General features: G+C 36.6%; 1 protein-coding gene across 5 annotated transcripts in view; it reads left to right on the forward strand.

The window, feature by feature from the left end:
• PARG (poly(ADP-ribose) glycohydrolase) overlaps window positions 1–17,297 on the forward strand; it is a 113,180-nt gene that overhangs the window by 77,734 nt on the left and 18,149 nt on the right. For all 5 annotated transcript variants that reach the window (XM_033841668.2, XM_019929484.3, XM_019929407.3 and 2 more), the window contains 3 exons: window positions 2,257–2,404; window positions 13,206–13,284; window positions 14,729–14,837. In XM_033841668.2, coding sequence (XP_033697559.1) covers window positions 2,257–2,404; window positions 13,206–13,284; window positions 14,729–14,837 — 336 coding nt within the window. The remainder of the gene's footprint in view (window positions 1–2,256; window positions 2,405–13,205; window positions 13,285–14,728; window positions 14,838–17,297) is intronic.

Here is a 17,297-nt window from a genome sequence, read left to right on the forward strand (position 1 = left end):
TTGTTCTAATATTTGGTCTTTGACCCCAATTCCTGACTCAGAGCTCCTAAACCCCTTGGAATTTCCTGAGTAATAGACATGTCTTTTGTTCTAATGATGCAGCTCTTGGTGGGTTCCTGGGTAGCTTCAGGATGGGGATGGTCACCAGAAAGACTAAGCCATGATTAGAAGTTTGGAACTTTCTGCCCCACCTCCCATCCTCTGGGAAAGGGGGAGAGGGACTGGAGACTGAGTTAATGATCGGTCATGAGAATGTGATGAAGCTTCCATAAAAATTTCAGAAGTACAGGATTTGGAGAGCTTTGGGGTTGGTGAACATGCAGAGGTGCTGGGAGATGACTTGCTTGGAAAGGGCGTGGAAGGTCTGTGCCCCTTCCCACATACCTTACCCTGTGTGTCTCTACATCTGGCTGTTCATCTGTATCCTTTATTACATCCTTTTTAATAAATCAGTAAATGTAAGTAAGTGTTACCCTGAATTCTGTGAGCTGGTCTAGCAAATCATCAAGCCCCGGGTGGGGTCATGGGAACCCCAATTTATAGCTGGTCAACTAAAAGTACAGGTGACAACCTGGGACTTGAGATTGTCATCTGAACTGGGGCAGTCTTGTAGGACTGAATCCTTAGCCTGTGGGATTTTTCACTAACCTCCAGGTAGACAGTGTCAGAACTGAACTGGATTGTAGGACACCTAGCCGGTATTGCAGAATTGCTTGATGTGTGGAAAATCCACACATCTGGTGTCAGAAGTGTCGAGAGTGTGGCAGTAGTGTGAGAGTAAAGAAGAGACACAGGATTGTGTTTTTCCTAAATAGTATAGAAGCCTCTCTTACGTTACTTACTAAATTCTGGTAGGGGGCGGGAGGGGTTGTGTATGACTGTATGTGTACACAAGTTGTGTGTATGTGTGTAATCTAACTCCCCAAATAGAAAAATCTAAGACAAAGTCAGAAACTATTTCTTACATATTGCCCCATAGAGCCTAGCATACCGTTGGACACATTGGAGTGCATAGTAAGTTTAAGACAAACAAATAATTCTGGCAAGTTGAGTTTGCTTTCTCTTGAGGATTGTGTAACTCACCTTTATCAGTAGGAGCTTGGGGATGCCATCATAGTACTCCATAGAAAACTTACATATAGTTTTAAACTAAATTGGAAATATTAATTTATTGAATCTTTGTTGTTAAACTAGATTTTTTTTGGTCTTCATTTTTCTTCCCCTTAGGTGTATTTTTCTTAAAAAGTTTGTAATGTTTTTGCAGTTTGGGGTTTGCAATTGAATTTAGAAGGAAGAAATTTTCATCCTTTTATTCTTTCACAAAAGAAAAAAGTTACCGAAAAGGTTAAATCCTAAACTTTTCAAACCTTTAAGGACAAGTGTTTGATTTCCATATTATATAAGAAAGGTACAGGCTATATTTTGGAGATACTATGTGTTCGTTTCCAGACCATTGCAAAAAAGTGAGTCACATGAATTTTTTTGGTTTCCCAGTGCATATAAAAGTTACGTTTATACTATACTGTAGTCTTTTAAGTGTCCAATAGCATTATGTCTAAGAAAATGTACATGCCTTAATTAAAAAGTACTTTATTGCTAAAAAAAAAATGCCAACCATCATCTGAGCCTTCAGGTCATAATTTTTTTTGCTGGTGGAGGGTTTGAAATATCGCCAAGAATTACCAAAATATGACACAGAGACACAAAGTGAGAAAATGCTATTGGAAAAATGGCACCAATAGCCTTGCTAGATGCAGGGTTGCCATTAACATTCAATTTGTAAAAAATGCAATATCTGTGAAGTGCAATAAAGCAAAGTGCAGTAAAATGAGGTATGCCTGTATAATTATATTAAAGTCATATGAAGTACATAAATGGAAATTGAGTAGAGAGTGGTGGAGAAATGATCTTGAAACCTTTCCAGATAAAAACCTCCCTTGATTTGTGGCCCTTGGAGCACAGGTAAGGTTTATAAACAAGAGTCCATAAATTACATTGAGGCTTTTGCCTAAAAGCTCTATTTTCCATGTTCCTTCTAACATTTTGGAATCCAAAGAAATATTCAGAGATGTTAACTGCAGTGAGGTGGAAAGGGTGCAGTCAACCACAATCTGTTCTCCCCGGGAAGATTACTAATTTGGGGATTGATTTATGTGGGAAAGGAAAGGAAGATCAGAGCTTAGAGGGAGTGTACTTCTTTATCATATATGTAGATATTTTAAATTGTCATTTAACATGCCACATTTTCCCAAATAGGTGGATTTTGCAAACCGTTTTGTTGGAGGTGGTGTAACCAGTGCAGGACTTGTACAAGAAGAAATCCGCTTTTTAATCAACCCTGAGTTGATTGTTTCACGGCTCTTCACTGAGGTGCTGGATCACAATGAATGTCTTATCATCACAGGTTAGTTTTGAGAAGTCTGGACAATGGGGTAGTGTTCCCCATCTGTGATGATCTATCATGAAGACGAGAGGCCACTCAGATAGTAGCTTTTCTCTACCGTGGGCATTAGTCCTAATATTTTAATTCATTAATTTATACTGTTCTTATTAAATTGTTACAGTTTCATTTTCATACTCTTGAGTAAGACATTTTATCCCCACTTTTTCTTTCTTGGTATCTTTATCTGAGGAACAAGGGTAAAAATGATTAAACTACTCTCCAGTTTGAAATTTTATGATATGGTGTCCTTAAAAAGAAGATAGTGATATGTCTTTGAGCATGTATCCTATTATTATTCTTCCATTATATTTCCAAAGTGATTTGTTGTACTTCAGTATGAACACACTATGTAAGTATAAAAAACAGTTACAGTGTTTGGAGAGAGTCAGTACAACAGTGAGCTTTATAGAAGGGAAATAAATCAGTAGCCTTATGTTTATTCTAATTTCTAATCCTAAGAGAAAAAGTGTGATTATCATAGTGCCTCTCTTTGATTTAAGTTATTATGGGTGAAGGAGAGAAGGAAACATAGTCAAATTTATACTTTAGGCCTATTAATCAAGATTTACATTTTTTTCCTTTAAGTTTCTTTAGATTACAATATCACTATGTCACAGTATTTTCTTGTGTATAAGCTACCCCAAAAAATTGATGATTAACTCATAACTCTTAAGAAACTCTTAATCAGCCACTGTAGGGAAGTTAAGCCTTTTATTCAGGTACCTAAAAGAACATATACCCCCCCACCAAAAAAAAAAAAAATTCCCATATAAAAGCCGTAATCAGCCATCAATTGCTGATGTTTTTTCTTTCTGCAAAGGAGGATTTCTTATTTCCTCTTTGAATCTATTGCCACTTTGAGATTAGTACAGGAGACTAACAGGCTAAGTGTAGGAGAATTTGGTTGATAGTTATTTTCAAAGATTACAGTGGGATGAAAACCATCCTCTGTTAGTTTTATCAAATGTATAACTCAACTAATTTATGTCCAAAGAGGTACATGACAGAATTAAGACTGAGACCACACATCTCAGATACATTTGTAGGCAACCTTCAGGAGAGCATCTAAATTTTGTCCCTTATGTTTTGCTTTCAGGATTCCCTCTTTGTCTTTCAACTGTTTATGATGTGTATAGGTGTGGATCTCTTTAACTTTATCCTGTTTGGGTTCATTGAATGTCTTGAATGTTTAGATACATTTGGTAAATTTTTGGCCATTATTTCTTCAAGTATTCTTTCTGTCCCTTTCTCTTCTCTCCTTCTGAGACTCCTGTTATGCATGTGTTGGTACATTTGGTGATGTCCATTGGTCTCTGAAGCTCTGTTCATTTTTCTTCATTCTTTTTGTTTCTCAGACTGGATAATTTCTACTGACCTATTGTCAGGTTCACTGATTCTTCTGTCTGCTCTAATCTGCTTTTTAATCCCCTCAGTGAAATTTTTATTCCAGTTATTATGCTTTTCAACTATAGAATTTCTATTTGATTCTTTTTAAAAATAATTTTTATCTCTATTGAGATTCTCTATTTGTGAGGCATTATTCTCATATTTTCATTTAGTTCTTTAGACATAATTTCCTTTAGTTTTTTTTAATGGATGTAAAACAGCTGACTTAAAGTTTCTGTTTAGTAAGTCCAACATCAGGGTTCCTCAGGGTGGGTCAGTTACTAATGAATACTTTCTTTCTCTGAGTATGGACCCTACTTTCTCATTTCTTTGCATGTCTCAATTTTTTTGTTGAAAACTGGACATTTTAAATGGGGCAACTCTTGAAATCAGATTTTCTCCTTTTCCCAGAGTATGTTTTTGTTGATGTTTGTTTAGTGACTTTCCTAATCTAGTTCTGTGAAGACTATTCTTTTTCATGTGTAGCCACTAAAGTCTCTGCTTGGTTAGATTAGTAGTTACCTAATGATTGGACAGAGATTTTCTTAAATGCCTAGAGCCAGTAAGTCAGTCTTTGCCAAAGGGCTCTGTGTATATGTTGGGGCTTACCTTCAACACTCCACCAGGCAGTTGAGACTTCCTTCCTGCTTACACAGAGCCTCAAGATCAGAGTGAGGGGAGAGGTTAGGACCTTCTCAGGTCTTTCTTGAGCCTGTGTACAGCTATGGGCATGTGTGTAGACGTCTAGATTCCCGAGGATACTTTTCAAAGTCCCGTAAGTACTTCTCATTCCTTAGCTTTTCCTCTGAAGCTTTTTGGTTAGCCTATTTACCCCAACTGTAATCTAATGCCTCAGGCAGCTACACTGTTAAACAATTGACTATAATTGTTTTCAACAAACACCCCTGGGAATTAGGCTTTTCACCCTGGACAAAGTCCAAGTCTGGTCAAATAAAGACAGCCTTGTGAGTGAGGTCTTCCAGGGAACTACCAGACAGGTCAGATGATTACAGTTCTCTGAGAATGGGGCTTTGAAGGAGCTTCAACCCTTCTCTGCCCCCTCCGGTGGCAACCAGGCTGCTTTGATTACAGGCTGTTGGTTTCTAAGGCTACTACGGAGCTTGGGAAAGTGGAATAGGAACAGGGCAAGTTAAAACACCATACAACTCACTGTTTTTACCAATATTCAGCCAATTTTTCTTTAATAAACACTCCTCAGACTGCTGCAAGCCTTTGGTTAATTCCCACAGTTCAGAAAAAGATGATTCTTACAAGTTTTGCCAGTGTTCTTATTATTTTTATGGAGGAAACAGTTCTCTGAGATTTTTACTCCATTGTTTTTGTTGATGTGTCCATAACTTTTATAAGTGCTTGTGGATAAAAGGGCTTTCAAGGAGTTATTCCACATCTTTTAGATAACCCTGTATTATTTCTTATAATATCCTTTTGATTCTTCTGTTTTGATAAGACAAAAAGTAAAAATTGTTGTTTGAGTTTATGTAGGAAGTTAAGAACTTCAGCAAAGGAATTTCTTCTTTGATAGAACTGCAGCTATTTGAAGTTAATAACCTGAAGTATTTCATCCAGAATTCTGAGGTTGTAATCCAAACTGTACTGAAATAGAAAGATAAAAAACCCTTTTATTCTCAGCATTGTCTCAACTCACATATTGGTTGTCTATCTGCATTTGTTGTTTATTATGTATGCAGATAAGAAGGGTGTAGTTAGAAGTTGTTAGGGGAGAAAAGAGTGTAAGGAATTATAGAACAAAAAAATTAAACTGTCATAAATCCATTGTTGGGCAAATGAATACTTTGAATATTGATCTCAGACTGTTTTAGAGAGCACTGAAGGTCTGGAATGTGACCATCTCCAGCATTTGGGTGTATCAAATAATACTTTAAAAGAGTTTTAATTTTTAGCAGTTAAGCTAGATTTGAATTGAAGACTGAGAACAAAATATACCATCAATTTTTTTTTTTTTTTTTTTTTTTTTTTTGGTACGCGGGCTTCTCACTGCTGTGGCCTCTCCCGTTGCGGAGCACAGGCTGCGGACGTGCAGGCTCAGCGGCCATGGCTCACAGGCCCAGCCGCTCCGCGGCATGTGGGATCTTCCCGGACCGGGGCACAAACCCGTGTCCCCTGCATCGGCAGGCGGACTCTCAACCACTGCGCCACCAGGGAAGCCCTCCCATCAATTTTTTAGGATGAATTTACATTCTTGAAATAAAATAGTTGGTAGAATGCAGGGCATTTTAACTCAAAGCTAATTTGTTTCATTTGCTTCACTTCTGTTGTACTAGGGAAGTAGTCCCTTGCCATCTCCCATTAATGTTTCTGTAAATAAAGGATGTAATTTCCTTGGGAATAGTAAAAGGAAAACATTAGACTTCTTTTCTTTTTTAAGGATAGTTTGTCCCCAATCTAAAAAAGCATCATCACTCTGGAGTTATATCTGGTCTCTAACTTACCTGCAGCCATTGTAAAATAGATGGAAAATTGCAGATCCATGACTCACCTTCACACCTGTAATTACCTCAGGCTAAGGACACCCGGGGTGACTTTAACTCAGCATTTTTTCCCCATATCCACTTAACTCTATTATAGTGCCTCCTAATTAATATCTGTGATGTGATGTTCCCTTAATGGAAATGGCCATTTCATCATCTATTTGATGTTGGATTTCTGCCATCTCCCTTCTTAGGAGACTCTTAACTATGCACTGCAGTCTATCTGCCTGATCAATTCCATTCCTTCAATGATTCAACCAGGCTCAGTGAGCTAATGGCTGTGACTGTGCTGCCTGAATCTGTAGAAGAGTTTGAGAAATTGGAAATAAATTAAATTTATCATCATTGTGGGGCATCTGGTTGGTATCAGACTTTTAAATGAATATGAAACAGGTCATGCAAACAGGCAAATACTTTTATCCAAACAGTGTTATCCCTCTACTTGCTGTGATCCTCCCTGGAGCAGGCATGAGTTAAAACCTTTCAGTAAGTATAGATTGAGGAAAAGAATTAAAACTCCAATCTTCCCCTTTTTTCCCCTCTCTTGTGTTCCTTCACAACGTCCAGTAAAAGCTTCAATACTAAAAGGTGTTACTGTGCTGCTGGGAGATTATTTTGTTGTTTCTGTGTGGTGAGAACATAAAGCAGATGCCTAGACATGAAACTTACACTGAGCAGAATGTTGACACATTTAATATAAAACCTGCCCTCTAGTGAATCAAATTGTCCCAAACACCACAGGTCCTTAAATCTTTCGTGAGTGTCAGCAGAACTGAGAGAAAAGACAAAAGCAGACACCATTGCTTGTAGTACTGGTACCTTTCATAGAGTTAACAACACTAGAGGAGCCCATCACTACAAAAACAGCCCAGTGCTTACTAAATGACACCAGCTCATTGGGAAAGATCCAAATAAAGTTGGAGTTTGGCTTTTCTTAATTTTTATTAATCATGGGAATGAAAGGCCAGAGTGTTTTTTTCTGGTGCATAATCACCACTGTTTTAATGATGCTAATAAAAGTGGGGTAGATGGTTGTTTTTTTTTTTTTTTACATCTTTATTGGAGTATAATTGCTTTACAATGGTGTGTTAGTTTCTGCTTTATAACAAAGTAAATCAGTTATACATATACATATGTCCCCATATCTCTTCCCTCTTGCATCTCCCTGCCTCCCACCCTCCCTATCCCACCCCTCTAGGTGGTAACAAGGAGCTGAGCTGATCTCCCTGTGCTATGCGGCTGCTTCCCACTAGCTATCTATTTTACGTTTGGTAGTGTATATATGTCCATGCCACTCTCTCACTTTGTCACAGCTTACCCTTCCCCCTCCCCATATCCTCAAGTCCATCCTATAGTAGGTCTGTGTCTTTATTCCTGTCTTACCCCTAGGTTCTTTGTATAAATCTTCTTTCTAATGGCATAACCCATTAGTAAGTAGAATTTCTTTAATCTCCAAATATTTTTTGCTGTGTTCATCATAAACTTTCATTACTAGTAAAAGAAAATAAGAATTTTTCTTACTACTATAAAGTCTAAGAACTCATACATAAGGTTGTAATGAGCTCTTGAAAAGATTTAAATGGGTTCCTTAAAAGTTTTTAACTTAGGTGAAGGTTTGTCTTTGAGTATGAAGTCTTAAGGCTATATCCCTAGAGAGAGCTATCACAAAGGTCTTTGTCTTCTCTTTTTTGCTGTTACCACTGTTCACCTTTTGCATTTTTAGAAAAGTTTATCAGTAAATTTAAATTTAAAGCGAGCTAAGGGCATTTGTTTTTCAGAACAAACAACATAATTTTGAAAGATGTTTACTTAGAAAACTCAGGATTTAATTTTAGAGCAAAAGCATCTGTATGTGCATTTTTGATTTCCCAAACCTGAAGGAAATAAACCTAACCTTGTTTCTGTTAGGAAAGAAGACAAAAACCATCCTAATTTGAAATAGAAGTTGATCATTGATATTTTATATTTTTCAACCACTTTGCAAAAGACAGAAGAGGTGGTTATTTTCATAATTAAGAGATCAGAGTAGGCGTTATTATTATTAATAATAATAATAAACAGGGAAAATGAGGCTTGTCCACCACAGGGCAAAAAGCAAAAGAACAGGACTATTCCCGGCTGTCTTTATTCCCAGTCAGGCCAGTAGACCACGTGTCTTTTAAACCCCACATAAATAGAGTCATATATCTTTGGTTTCTCTACTCCCTTACAAAGTTAAGTCTGATGACACCAATACCAACCTGTGTATGGTATTGAAGGATTTTAAACTCGTCTTATTTGGTTTTCTAAGCTATTCTATGGGGTAAGCAATATAAGAATTATTGACAAGCCTAATTTTTAGACATTGAGATGAAGTCCAATGAGATTTGGTTACTTTAGGATTCACTTTGGGTTCCTCGTGACTCTTAATCTCAGTGTGGTGCTCTTTTTGCCATGCCACACTGTCTTTGTAAATGAATTTTTTAATATGTCAATTATATAATACTTAGTCCAGATTAAGTATTTCTGGACTCCTTATTTTAACCTCAGTGTTCTTCCTGTTTCGGTCCTTAATTATGTTTATGCAGCAAGTACTTACTCAACTGCTTCTATATTTTTGCATTACAAGATGCTGATGTAGGCACACATGTTAATAATATATAACCCCTGCCCTTGAGAAGCTGTCAGTCTAGTGAAGGAGTCAGATTATTGAGGTATAATTGACATACAACAAACCATATATATTTAAAGTGTGCAGTTAGGTAAGTTTTGACATATGGCTATGCTCCTGAAGCCATCTTTTTGCCTATGTTTTAATTGGGTTGTTTGTTTTTTTATTCTTGAGTTTGGAAGTGCTTTATATATTTTAGGTAAGTCTTTTATCAGACATATGAAGTATGTCTTTTCATTATCTTAACAATGACTTGAAAAACAGAACTTTCTAATTTTGAAGTCCAATTTATTAATTTGGGTTTTTGTTTTTTTTGGTTCTTTCTGGTTTGATTACTGTAGCTTTATAATAATTCTTGAAATCAGGCAGCGTGAGTCCTCTAACTTTGTTCTTCTTCAGAGTTGTTTGTTGAATTTTAGAATGAGTTTGTTAATATCTACAAAAAAGGTTGCTGAATTTTAATTAAGATTGTTCTGAATCTATAGATCAATTTGGGAAGATGACTTTTAAAAAAATTTTATTGAAGTATAGTTGATTTACAATGTTGTATTTCTTCTGTATGGCAAAGTGACTCAATTATACACACACACACACACACACACACACACATATACACATATTTTCATATTCTTTTCCATTATAGTTTGTCAGAGGATATTGAATATATTTCCCTGTGCTATACAATAGGACCTTGTTGTTTATCCATCCTACATATAATAGTTTGCCTCTGCTAATCCCAAACTCCCTCTCCTTCCCTCTCCTACCCTCCCTTCCCCTTGACAACTACAGTCTGTTCTCCATAGAGTCTGTTTCTGTTTTGTAGTCTGTAGTTTTGTAGATTTGTGTCATACTTTAGATTCCACATATACGTGATATCATATGGTATTTGTCTTTCTCTGACTTACTTCACTTAGTATGATAATCTCTAGGTCCATCCATGTTGCTGCAAATGGCATTTTATCATTCTTTTTGATGGCTGACTATATATATATATATTATATATATATATATATAATATATATATATATATTATATATATATGGACTATATATACATACCACATCTTCTTTATCCATTCATCTGTCAATGGACATTTTGGTTGTTTTCATGTCTTGGCTATTGTAAATAGTGCTGCTATGAACATAGGGGTGCATACATCGTTTTGAATTATAGTTTTGTCTCGGTATATGCCCAGGAATGGGATTGCTAGATCATCTGGCAACTCTATTTTTATTTTTTTGAGGAACTTCCATATTGTTCTCCATAGTGGCTGCACCAATTTACATTCCCACCAACAGTGTTAGAGGGTTCCCTTTTTTCCACACCCTCTGCAGCATTTGTTATTTGTAGACATTTTAATGATGGCCATTCTGACCATTGTGAGGTGGTACCTCATTGTAGTTTTGATTTGCATTTCTCTTATAATTAGCAATGTTGAGCATCTTTTCGTGTGCCTATTGGCCATCTGTATGTGGGAAAACTTGACTTCTTAACAATATTTAGTCTTTGACACATGAATGAGATATCTTTATGTTTATTTAGGTCTTATTTAATTTCTCTCAGTCATATTACATACTTTTTATTGTATACTTCTTTTACATTTTCTCAGACTTACCTCTAAGTATTTCATATTTTTTGTTATTGTAAATGTAGTTTTAAAATTTCAGTTTTTGACTGCTCGTTGATACTGTGTAGAAATATAATTGATTTGCAGATTGCAATTTAATATGTTAATTGTTCTGCTGATGCTGTATGCAGAGTACCGCGGAGCACAAAGAAGGAACAACCAACTCTACTTACAGTATCAAGGAAGCCTGACAGAAACAACATTAATTTTGTAGTTATTTTCTTGATTTGTAGCAGGCTGTCTTACCCCAAATACTAGGTGAATTTATAGTAATTGAACTGTAAATTATTTAAAATTTTGAAAAATTATTTTTAAGAAACAGTGTGCTCAGTAATAGACTAGAAACTCTAGTATTGAGTTTAAATCTTTTAAGTTTTTATTATGGAATATTTTAATCATTTATAAAAATAGAATAGTATTTTTTATAGCTTTAATATTTACTTATATTGTATATCTATGTTTATATTTGTATATGTATGAAAATTTTCAGATCTACAGAAAAGTTGTAAGAATAATACAAGGAATTTCCATATAATTTTCACCCAGATTCACCAGTTTACATTTCTGCCCCAACTGCTACATCATTCTTTCTCTATTTTCTTTTCCTGAGCTAGGAGTATATTGGAGACATTCTGCCCTTTTACCCCAAATATTTTATTGTATATTTCCTAAGAACTAGGACATTCTCTTACATTAGCACAGCATAATTAATCAAAATTAGGAAATTTGGGCTTCCCCGGTGGCACAGTGGTTGAGAGTCTGCCTGCCGATGCAGGGAACACGGGTTCGTGCCCTGGTCTGGGAAGATTCCACATGCCGCGGCGCGGCAGGGCCCGTGAGCCATGGCCGCTGAGCCTGCGCGTCCAGAGCCTGTGCTTCGCAACAGGAGAGGCCACAACAGTGAGAGGCCTGCATACCACAAATAAATACATAAATAAATAAATGGGAAATTTAGCATTGATAAAATACTATTAGCTAATCCCTAGTCAATATTCTATCAATTATCCTAATTATATCTTTTGTAGCTTTTCCCCCCACCCAGTCTACAGTCCAATCCAGGATCAGACCTTGAATAGACTTGTCATGTATCCTTTAAACTGGGACAGTTTCTCAAACTTGTGTTTGTTCACCTTGATATTTTTAAAACATTGAAGCCAGTTACTTAGTAGAATCTCTCTTTGGGGGGGGGGGGGTTGCCCAGTGTTTTTTTCATAACTAGATTCAGTTTATTCATTTTGGTAGGAATCCCACTGAAGTGTATCTTTTGAAGAGAAAAGTAGTACCGTAAAATTCACATATAACTTATATGCGTATATAACTTCAGTCAGCCCTTTGAATACACATTTCCTTCATCTGTGGGGACCACCTCTGTGGATTCAACCAACTGCAGATTGTCTAGTACTGTAGTATTTACTATTGAAAAAAATCTACAGTGTAAGGGAACCCGTGCGGTTCAAACCCATTTGTTTGAGAGTCAACTGTACTAAAAATATCATTAATCTTAGTTCTCAATGTTGTCTTGTTTCTATTTTTTTTTTAATATGTGAAAAGTATAATCTTGCTCAAGTTTTCAGCTTTTAATTTTACTGTTTTGTTGATTCTTATCAGGTCAAGTAATTATTGAGTTGACCATAGGAGTTGGAATGAGCTTATTTACTTAGTTAAATAGACACCATCCCTTTTGATATATTCAGGTCCAGTGAACTAGAAATCTGTGTTATATGCCAAGCTTGGTACATCTTCTCATCAGATGAATGTTAATTATGCTTTTTTCCCTCCCTGTCTTCTCAGGCATAATATCCTAGTTTTACAAAGTTCTTTGAGGTACCTTGCCTGTTGATAGGCAAATCCTAAATTTAATTTTATTGATACTTTTCTTAGGGAATGTTTTTATGTAAAATTTATTTTTTCAACAACACAAATAAAAAACCATCTGATCACTGACATTCAAGACAGTGGACTTTTTTTTTTTTTTTTTTTTTGCGGTACGCGGGCCTCTCACTGTTGTGGCCTCTCCCGTTGCGGAGCACAGGCTCCGGACGCGCAGGCTCAGCGGCCATGGCTCACAGGCCCAGCCTCTCCGCGGCATGTGGGATCTTCCCGGACCAGGGCACGAACCCGTGTCCCCTGCATCGGCAGGCAGACTCTCAACCACTGCGCCACCAGGGAAGCCCAACAGTGGACTTTTATAAAACACAATCTTTATGTACTCCTCATAAAAGAAAAAAATGAGTATGACAGACATTTTGTTTTCTTTGTTGATTGGGACATTCATTCACTGTATGATAATTGCGGTGGCATTTGAAGGCATCATTTTTTTCTTTATGGGAAGTAATAACAAGTCATTAAGACCAGCGGGGTTTTTTATTTGTTTGTTTCTTAACAGAGACCCTTTAGAAGGTGCAGTTCTTAAGAAATTTTTTTCTGGGGGCAGTGGTGGTGGGATGAATTGGGAGATTGGGATTGACATACATACACTAAGATGTATAAAACAGATAACTAATAACCTGCTGTATAAAGTAAATAAAATTCAAAAAGAAAAAAGAAATTTTTTTCTCAAAAATAATAGTGGCAGATTATTTGTTTCAGGTACTGAACAGTACAGTGAATACACAGGCTATGCCGAAACATACCGTTGGGCCCGGAGCCATGAAGACAGGAGTGAAAGGTGAGTTCATTTCTGACGTTAGCATCTCATGACCAAAAGCTAAGGAATGTGGGTTTGACCCTGGTACAGTCTGTCTCCCATCTATTCTTATTTCAGAAATATAATTTTCTTCTTAAATTCAATAGTACAGTTTCGTTAGTAGTTAAAACACTATCACCATCTCCATATACCAAAGGGAACAACAGAGAAAAGGCAAATGTCTAAACCAAGAAGAAGAAAGGCACAGCTCAGCTGCTAATTATAAGCAGCCAATGGAGATTAACTTCCAAGGTCGAACTAATTAGAGCTTAAAGCCTTTAAACAGCTTATTTAGTTATCCTTACCTTTTCTGTGAGATTAGGTTAAGTGGGGGAAACCTATGCTGGGACAATTTGCCTGATGCCACAAACAGTTGATAGCAGAACCTATGTTGAATTTTGCTGCTGCAGTCTCCTAGTTCTTACTGAAATATATTTTTACACTTTGACATTTTTGCTTTCCGAGTAAGTTGCTTTACCAGAGGTAAATTTTTACAGAAAATGTGTGTGGCCTATGTATGTGTGTTTCAATGCAAAAGAGCCATTGTGGCAGAAAGAATCAGCTATTGCCCATGTAGCCATACAGCCTTATCTTTGTAATATCTCAAGCCCAGTCCCTAGTCTCTTTCCCTTTGTTTTGGTTAAAATATGTGGTTGCAACAATTATCTATGTGAATGTTTAATTCCTGATAATTATTTACAGACTAACATGAAGGTTTCTGTGGGTATTCTTCAGTGTGAAAAGTTGACTGCCATATCAGTATATGCATGTTTATAAAGAGATGAAATATTTGGAATTTGGAATTTCACATTTCCAGAATCACCATCTCAGCCAGTTTTTCCTGTCTCCTTGGGCAAATTGTTATCGTCTGCTTTGATTTCTTTGCCTTTTTAAAAATAGTTTTGCCCAGTCAGCAACTGAGCACAGTAGGTAGAATTTTGTACTGAATTATTACACATTTTTTTTTACAAAACTTGACTTCTTGGGATTCGTTCTTGGACAATAAATGGTGATGTTACAAACTCAATACTTAGAGCAGTTCTTTCAGAACAAAGGAGGAATGAGCTCTTGTTGAGATACAAACGCCATGTCTTTAGTATTGAAGGAAAACAAAGAACTAAATTCCTTTCGTTTGCCCCCAAAATCTTTTAACCTCGAAGACTCATTGTTAATCATGTGTCTGTTTATAATACGTACTATTTTTTCATTTTACTGTTTAATGCCTGGCAGTCCACAATATGTATCTCTTGGAATTTAAAATTAAAATGGTGTTTTTCTACCCTCCTGATTTGCTGAGATATATACCCACTGGTTTGTTTGTAATGTATTAACCCTGCCAAAGTCTCAGAAACCTGACCCTCGTGAGGGTTTTATTTTATGAGTGCCTTTCCCCATTCCTCATTTTCCCCCATCTGTCCTGCCCCAGGGACGACTGGCAGCGGCGCGGCACTGAAATCGTCGCCATCGACGCCCTTCACTTCAGACGCTACCTCGACCAGTTTGTGCCTGAGAAAATCAGACGCGAGCTTAACAAGGCCAGTAACCTTATTTCTTAGTTCATCTGGCAGCTGTCATCTATTTACTGCCATTTTATTAATGCTGAAATTAATGTTTTCTGGTAATTCTTGCAGTGTCAGTACGTCTGCCCACAGCTCTCCTGATTTAATGTGTCTGTCAGCTTGTACAGGATGTACTTTCCATTTCGTAATTGTTTGATTACTGATGCCAGATAGACTGTTGCTTGATATTAGGCCCCACACATGCATTTATCTCATCAAGTACATTTAGTTGCTTTGGAACATTATCATTGTAAAACCATATAGAAATGAATGAACCCTGAAAGTTTTTATCAGACCTGCCCAATGACATTTTTCTCTACAAGGTGTGCTTATCAGGATTAAAACAGATAAACCATGAAAGTCAAGTCATTATTGTTCTAGTATAGGTAAGACTGACATGTATATTATTTATTTGGTAATTTGACATATTTATGATGGAATCTGTGGTTTTCTGTGCTTAGTTTTGTCTCCTATAGCCATTTTCTTTTTTTTTTCATTGTGTTACAGAAATAGAAAAATGAGCCAGACCTATTGTTAGTTTAAATTTTTACTACTGTTAACCATAGTAAATAAACTGTCATAGTGTTCTAAGTCTATTCTCTAGATAGATAGGGCCTTACCAAAACAGTTGATGTCTTCTTTAGTTCCTCTCACAGCCAAGAAGACTGACCCAGTTCTGAAAACCATTGTTTAACTTCCATGAGTAGGATTTGGTCATGAAGTTCATTATTAAGATAATGAGGTTGTGGTTTTGCATGACTACCCATGGGCCAATCCCTACACAGACTTCTGGGAATGACAGACTAGGTGTACCATTGCAGGCAGACTGGGACTGCCCTTGGATTGGCATGTGTGGTGTTCAGTATATCATCTTCACATCTTTTCCCTGCGTCTTACCACAGGAATGGGCTCTCTGTGGTGCTTTGCTTATCCCAGCTCAACCGCCTTGCCTCTCATATTGTTAGTAAAATAACTAAATAATCCAGAAAGACTTTAGTACACTTAAAACTTAGTAGATATTTCAAATATAATTACATTTATTATCATATTCTGATGTACTCAAGAATCTAATTTACTGTTAAACATGTTTTTTTAATATATAATTTATTAGGTTATAATGTTTGAAGTTCTCAAAGGAATCTCATAAAAGTTTGAAGAGTAAAGGCACTATTTTCCAAAGTTCAACTTACACACAGATTCCGTTTTTCTTTTAAGTAATTTCTCATTAAAACTATCCAAAAACACTATTCTTTGATATATCAACAGATATAATTTCTCTTTCACCTGATATTACTGAGGAATATCTTTTATTATATTAGGTACCTTTTAATTGTGAGCTTGCTTTCGCTGTTCTAAACTCTTGCCTTAAAGCAGTTGTCTCCAAGCACATGATGTTTTTATTACACAGCATATCAGGTAGAATAAGAAGATTTATATTTAGCTTTTCATCAGATGTGTATGTGAATTTGTCACATGGTCATTGATACTAGAAGACATTTATATAAGCAGTAGGTATGGGTCCCCCCCGGCCCGCCCACAATTCATATGTTGAAGCCCTTACCCCAGTAGGTCAGAATGTATAGAGATGTGATTAAGTTAAAATGATGCCAGGGAGTGCCCTAATCCAATCTAACGAGTATTCTAATAAGAAGAGGAGATTAGGGCATACAAAAAAAATCAGGGGTGCATACCCACAGAATAAAGATCATGTGAGGGCACAGCATGAAAGTGACCATCTGCAAGCCAAGGAGAGAGGTCTCAAATGAAATCAAACATGCTGACACCTTGATCTTGAACTTCTAGTCTCCAAAACTGTGAGAAAATTAATGTCTATTATTTAAGTCACTCAGTCCATGGTATTTTGTTATGGCAGAGAAAAATATGAAAAGTTGGGAGAGAAGCATATGAAAAGTAAATGTATTTAACCATTATCGTACATTAACACACATTTAAAGGCTCCCTTTTTTTAAACATTTTAAAATATTTATTTATTTATTTTTGGCTGCGTTGGGTCTTTGTTGCTGCACGTGGGCTATCTCTAGTTGCAGCAAGCAGGGGCTACTCTTTGTTGCGGTGCGTGGGCTTCTCATTGCAGTGGCTTCTCTTGTTGCAGAGCATGGGCTTTAGGCGCATGGGCTTCAGTAATTGTGGCTTGCAGGCTCTAGAGCACAGGCTCAGTAGTTGTGGCGCACGAGCTTAGTTGCTCTGCAGCATGTGGGATCTTCCCGGACCATGTCGCCTGCATTGGCAGGCAGATTCTTAACCACTGTGCCACTAGGGAAGTCTTTTTTTTCATGATAACATTTATATTCCCACGAACACTTTTCTGGAGGAGCTAGATCATTCACTTTTAGAAATCATCTATAAATATGATCTTTTTAAAAGATAACACTGGACATAAGTAAATCTTCTCTTTTTAAATTGCCCACGTCTAAC

This window comes from Tursiops truncatus, chromosome 16 (assembly GCF_011762595.2).
Source record: "Tursiops truncatus isolate mTurTru1 chromosome 16, mTurTru1.mat.Y, whole genome shotgun sequence".
Classification (NCBI taxonomy): Eukaryota; Metazoa; Chordata; class Mammalia; order Artiodactyla; family Delphinidae; genus Tursiops; species Tursiops truncatus.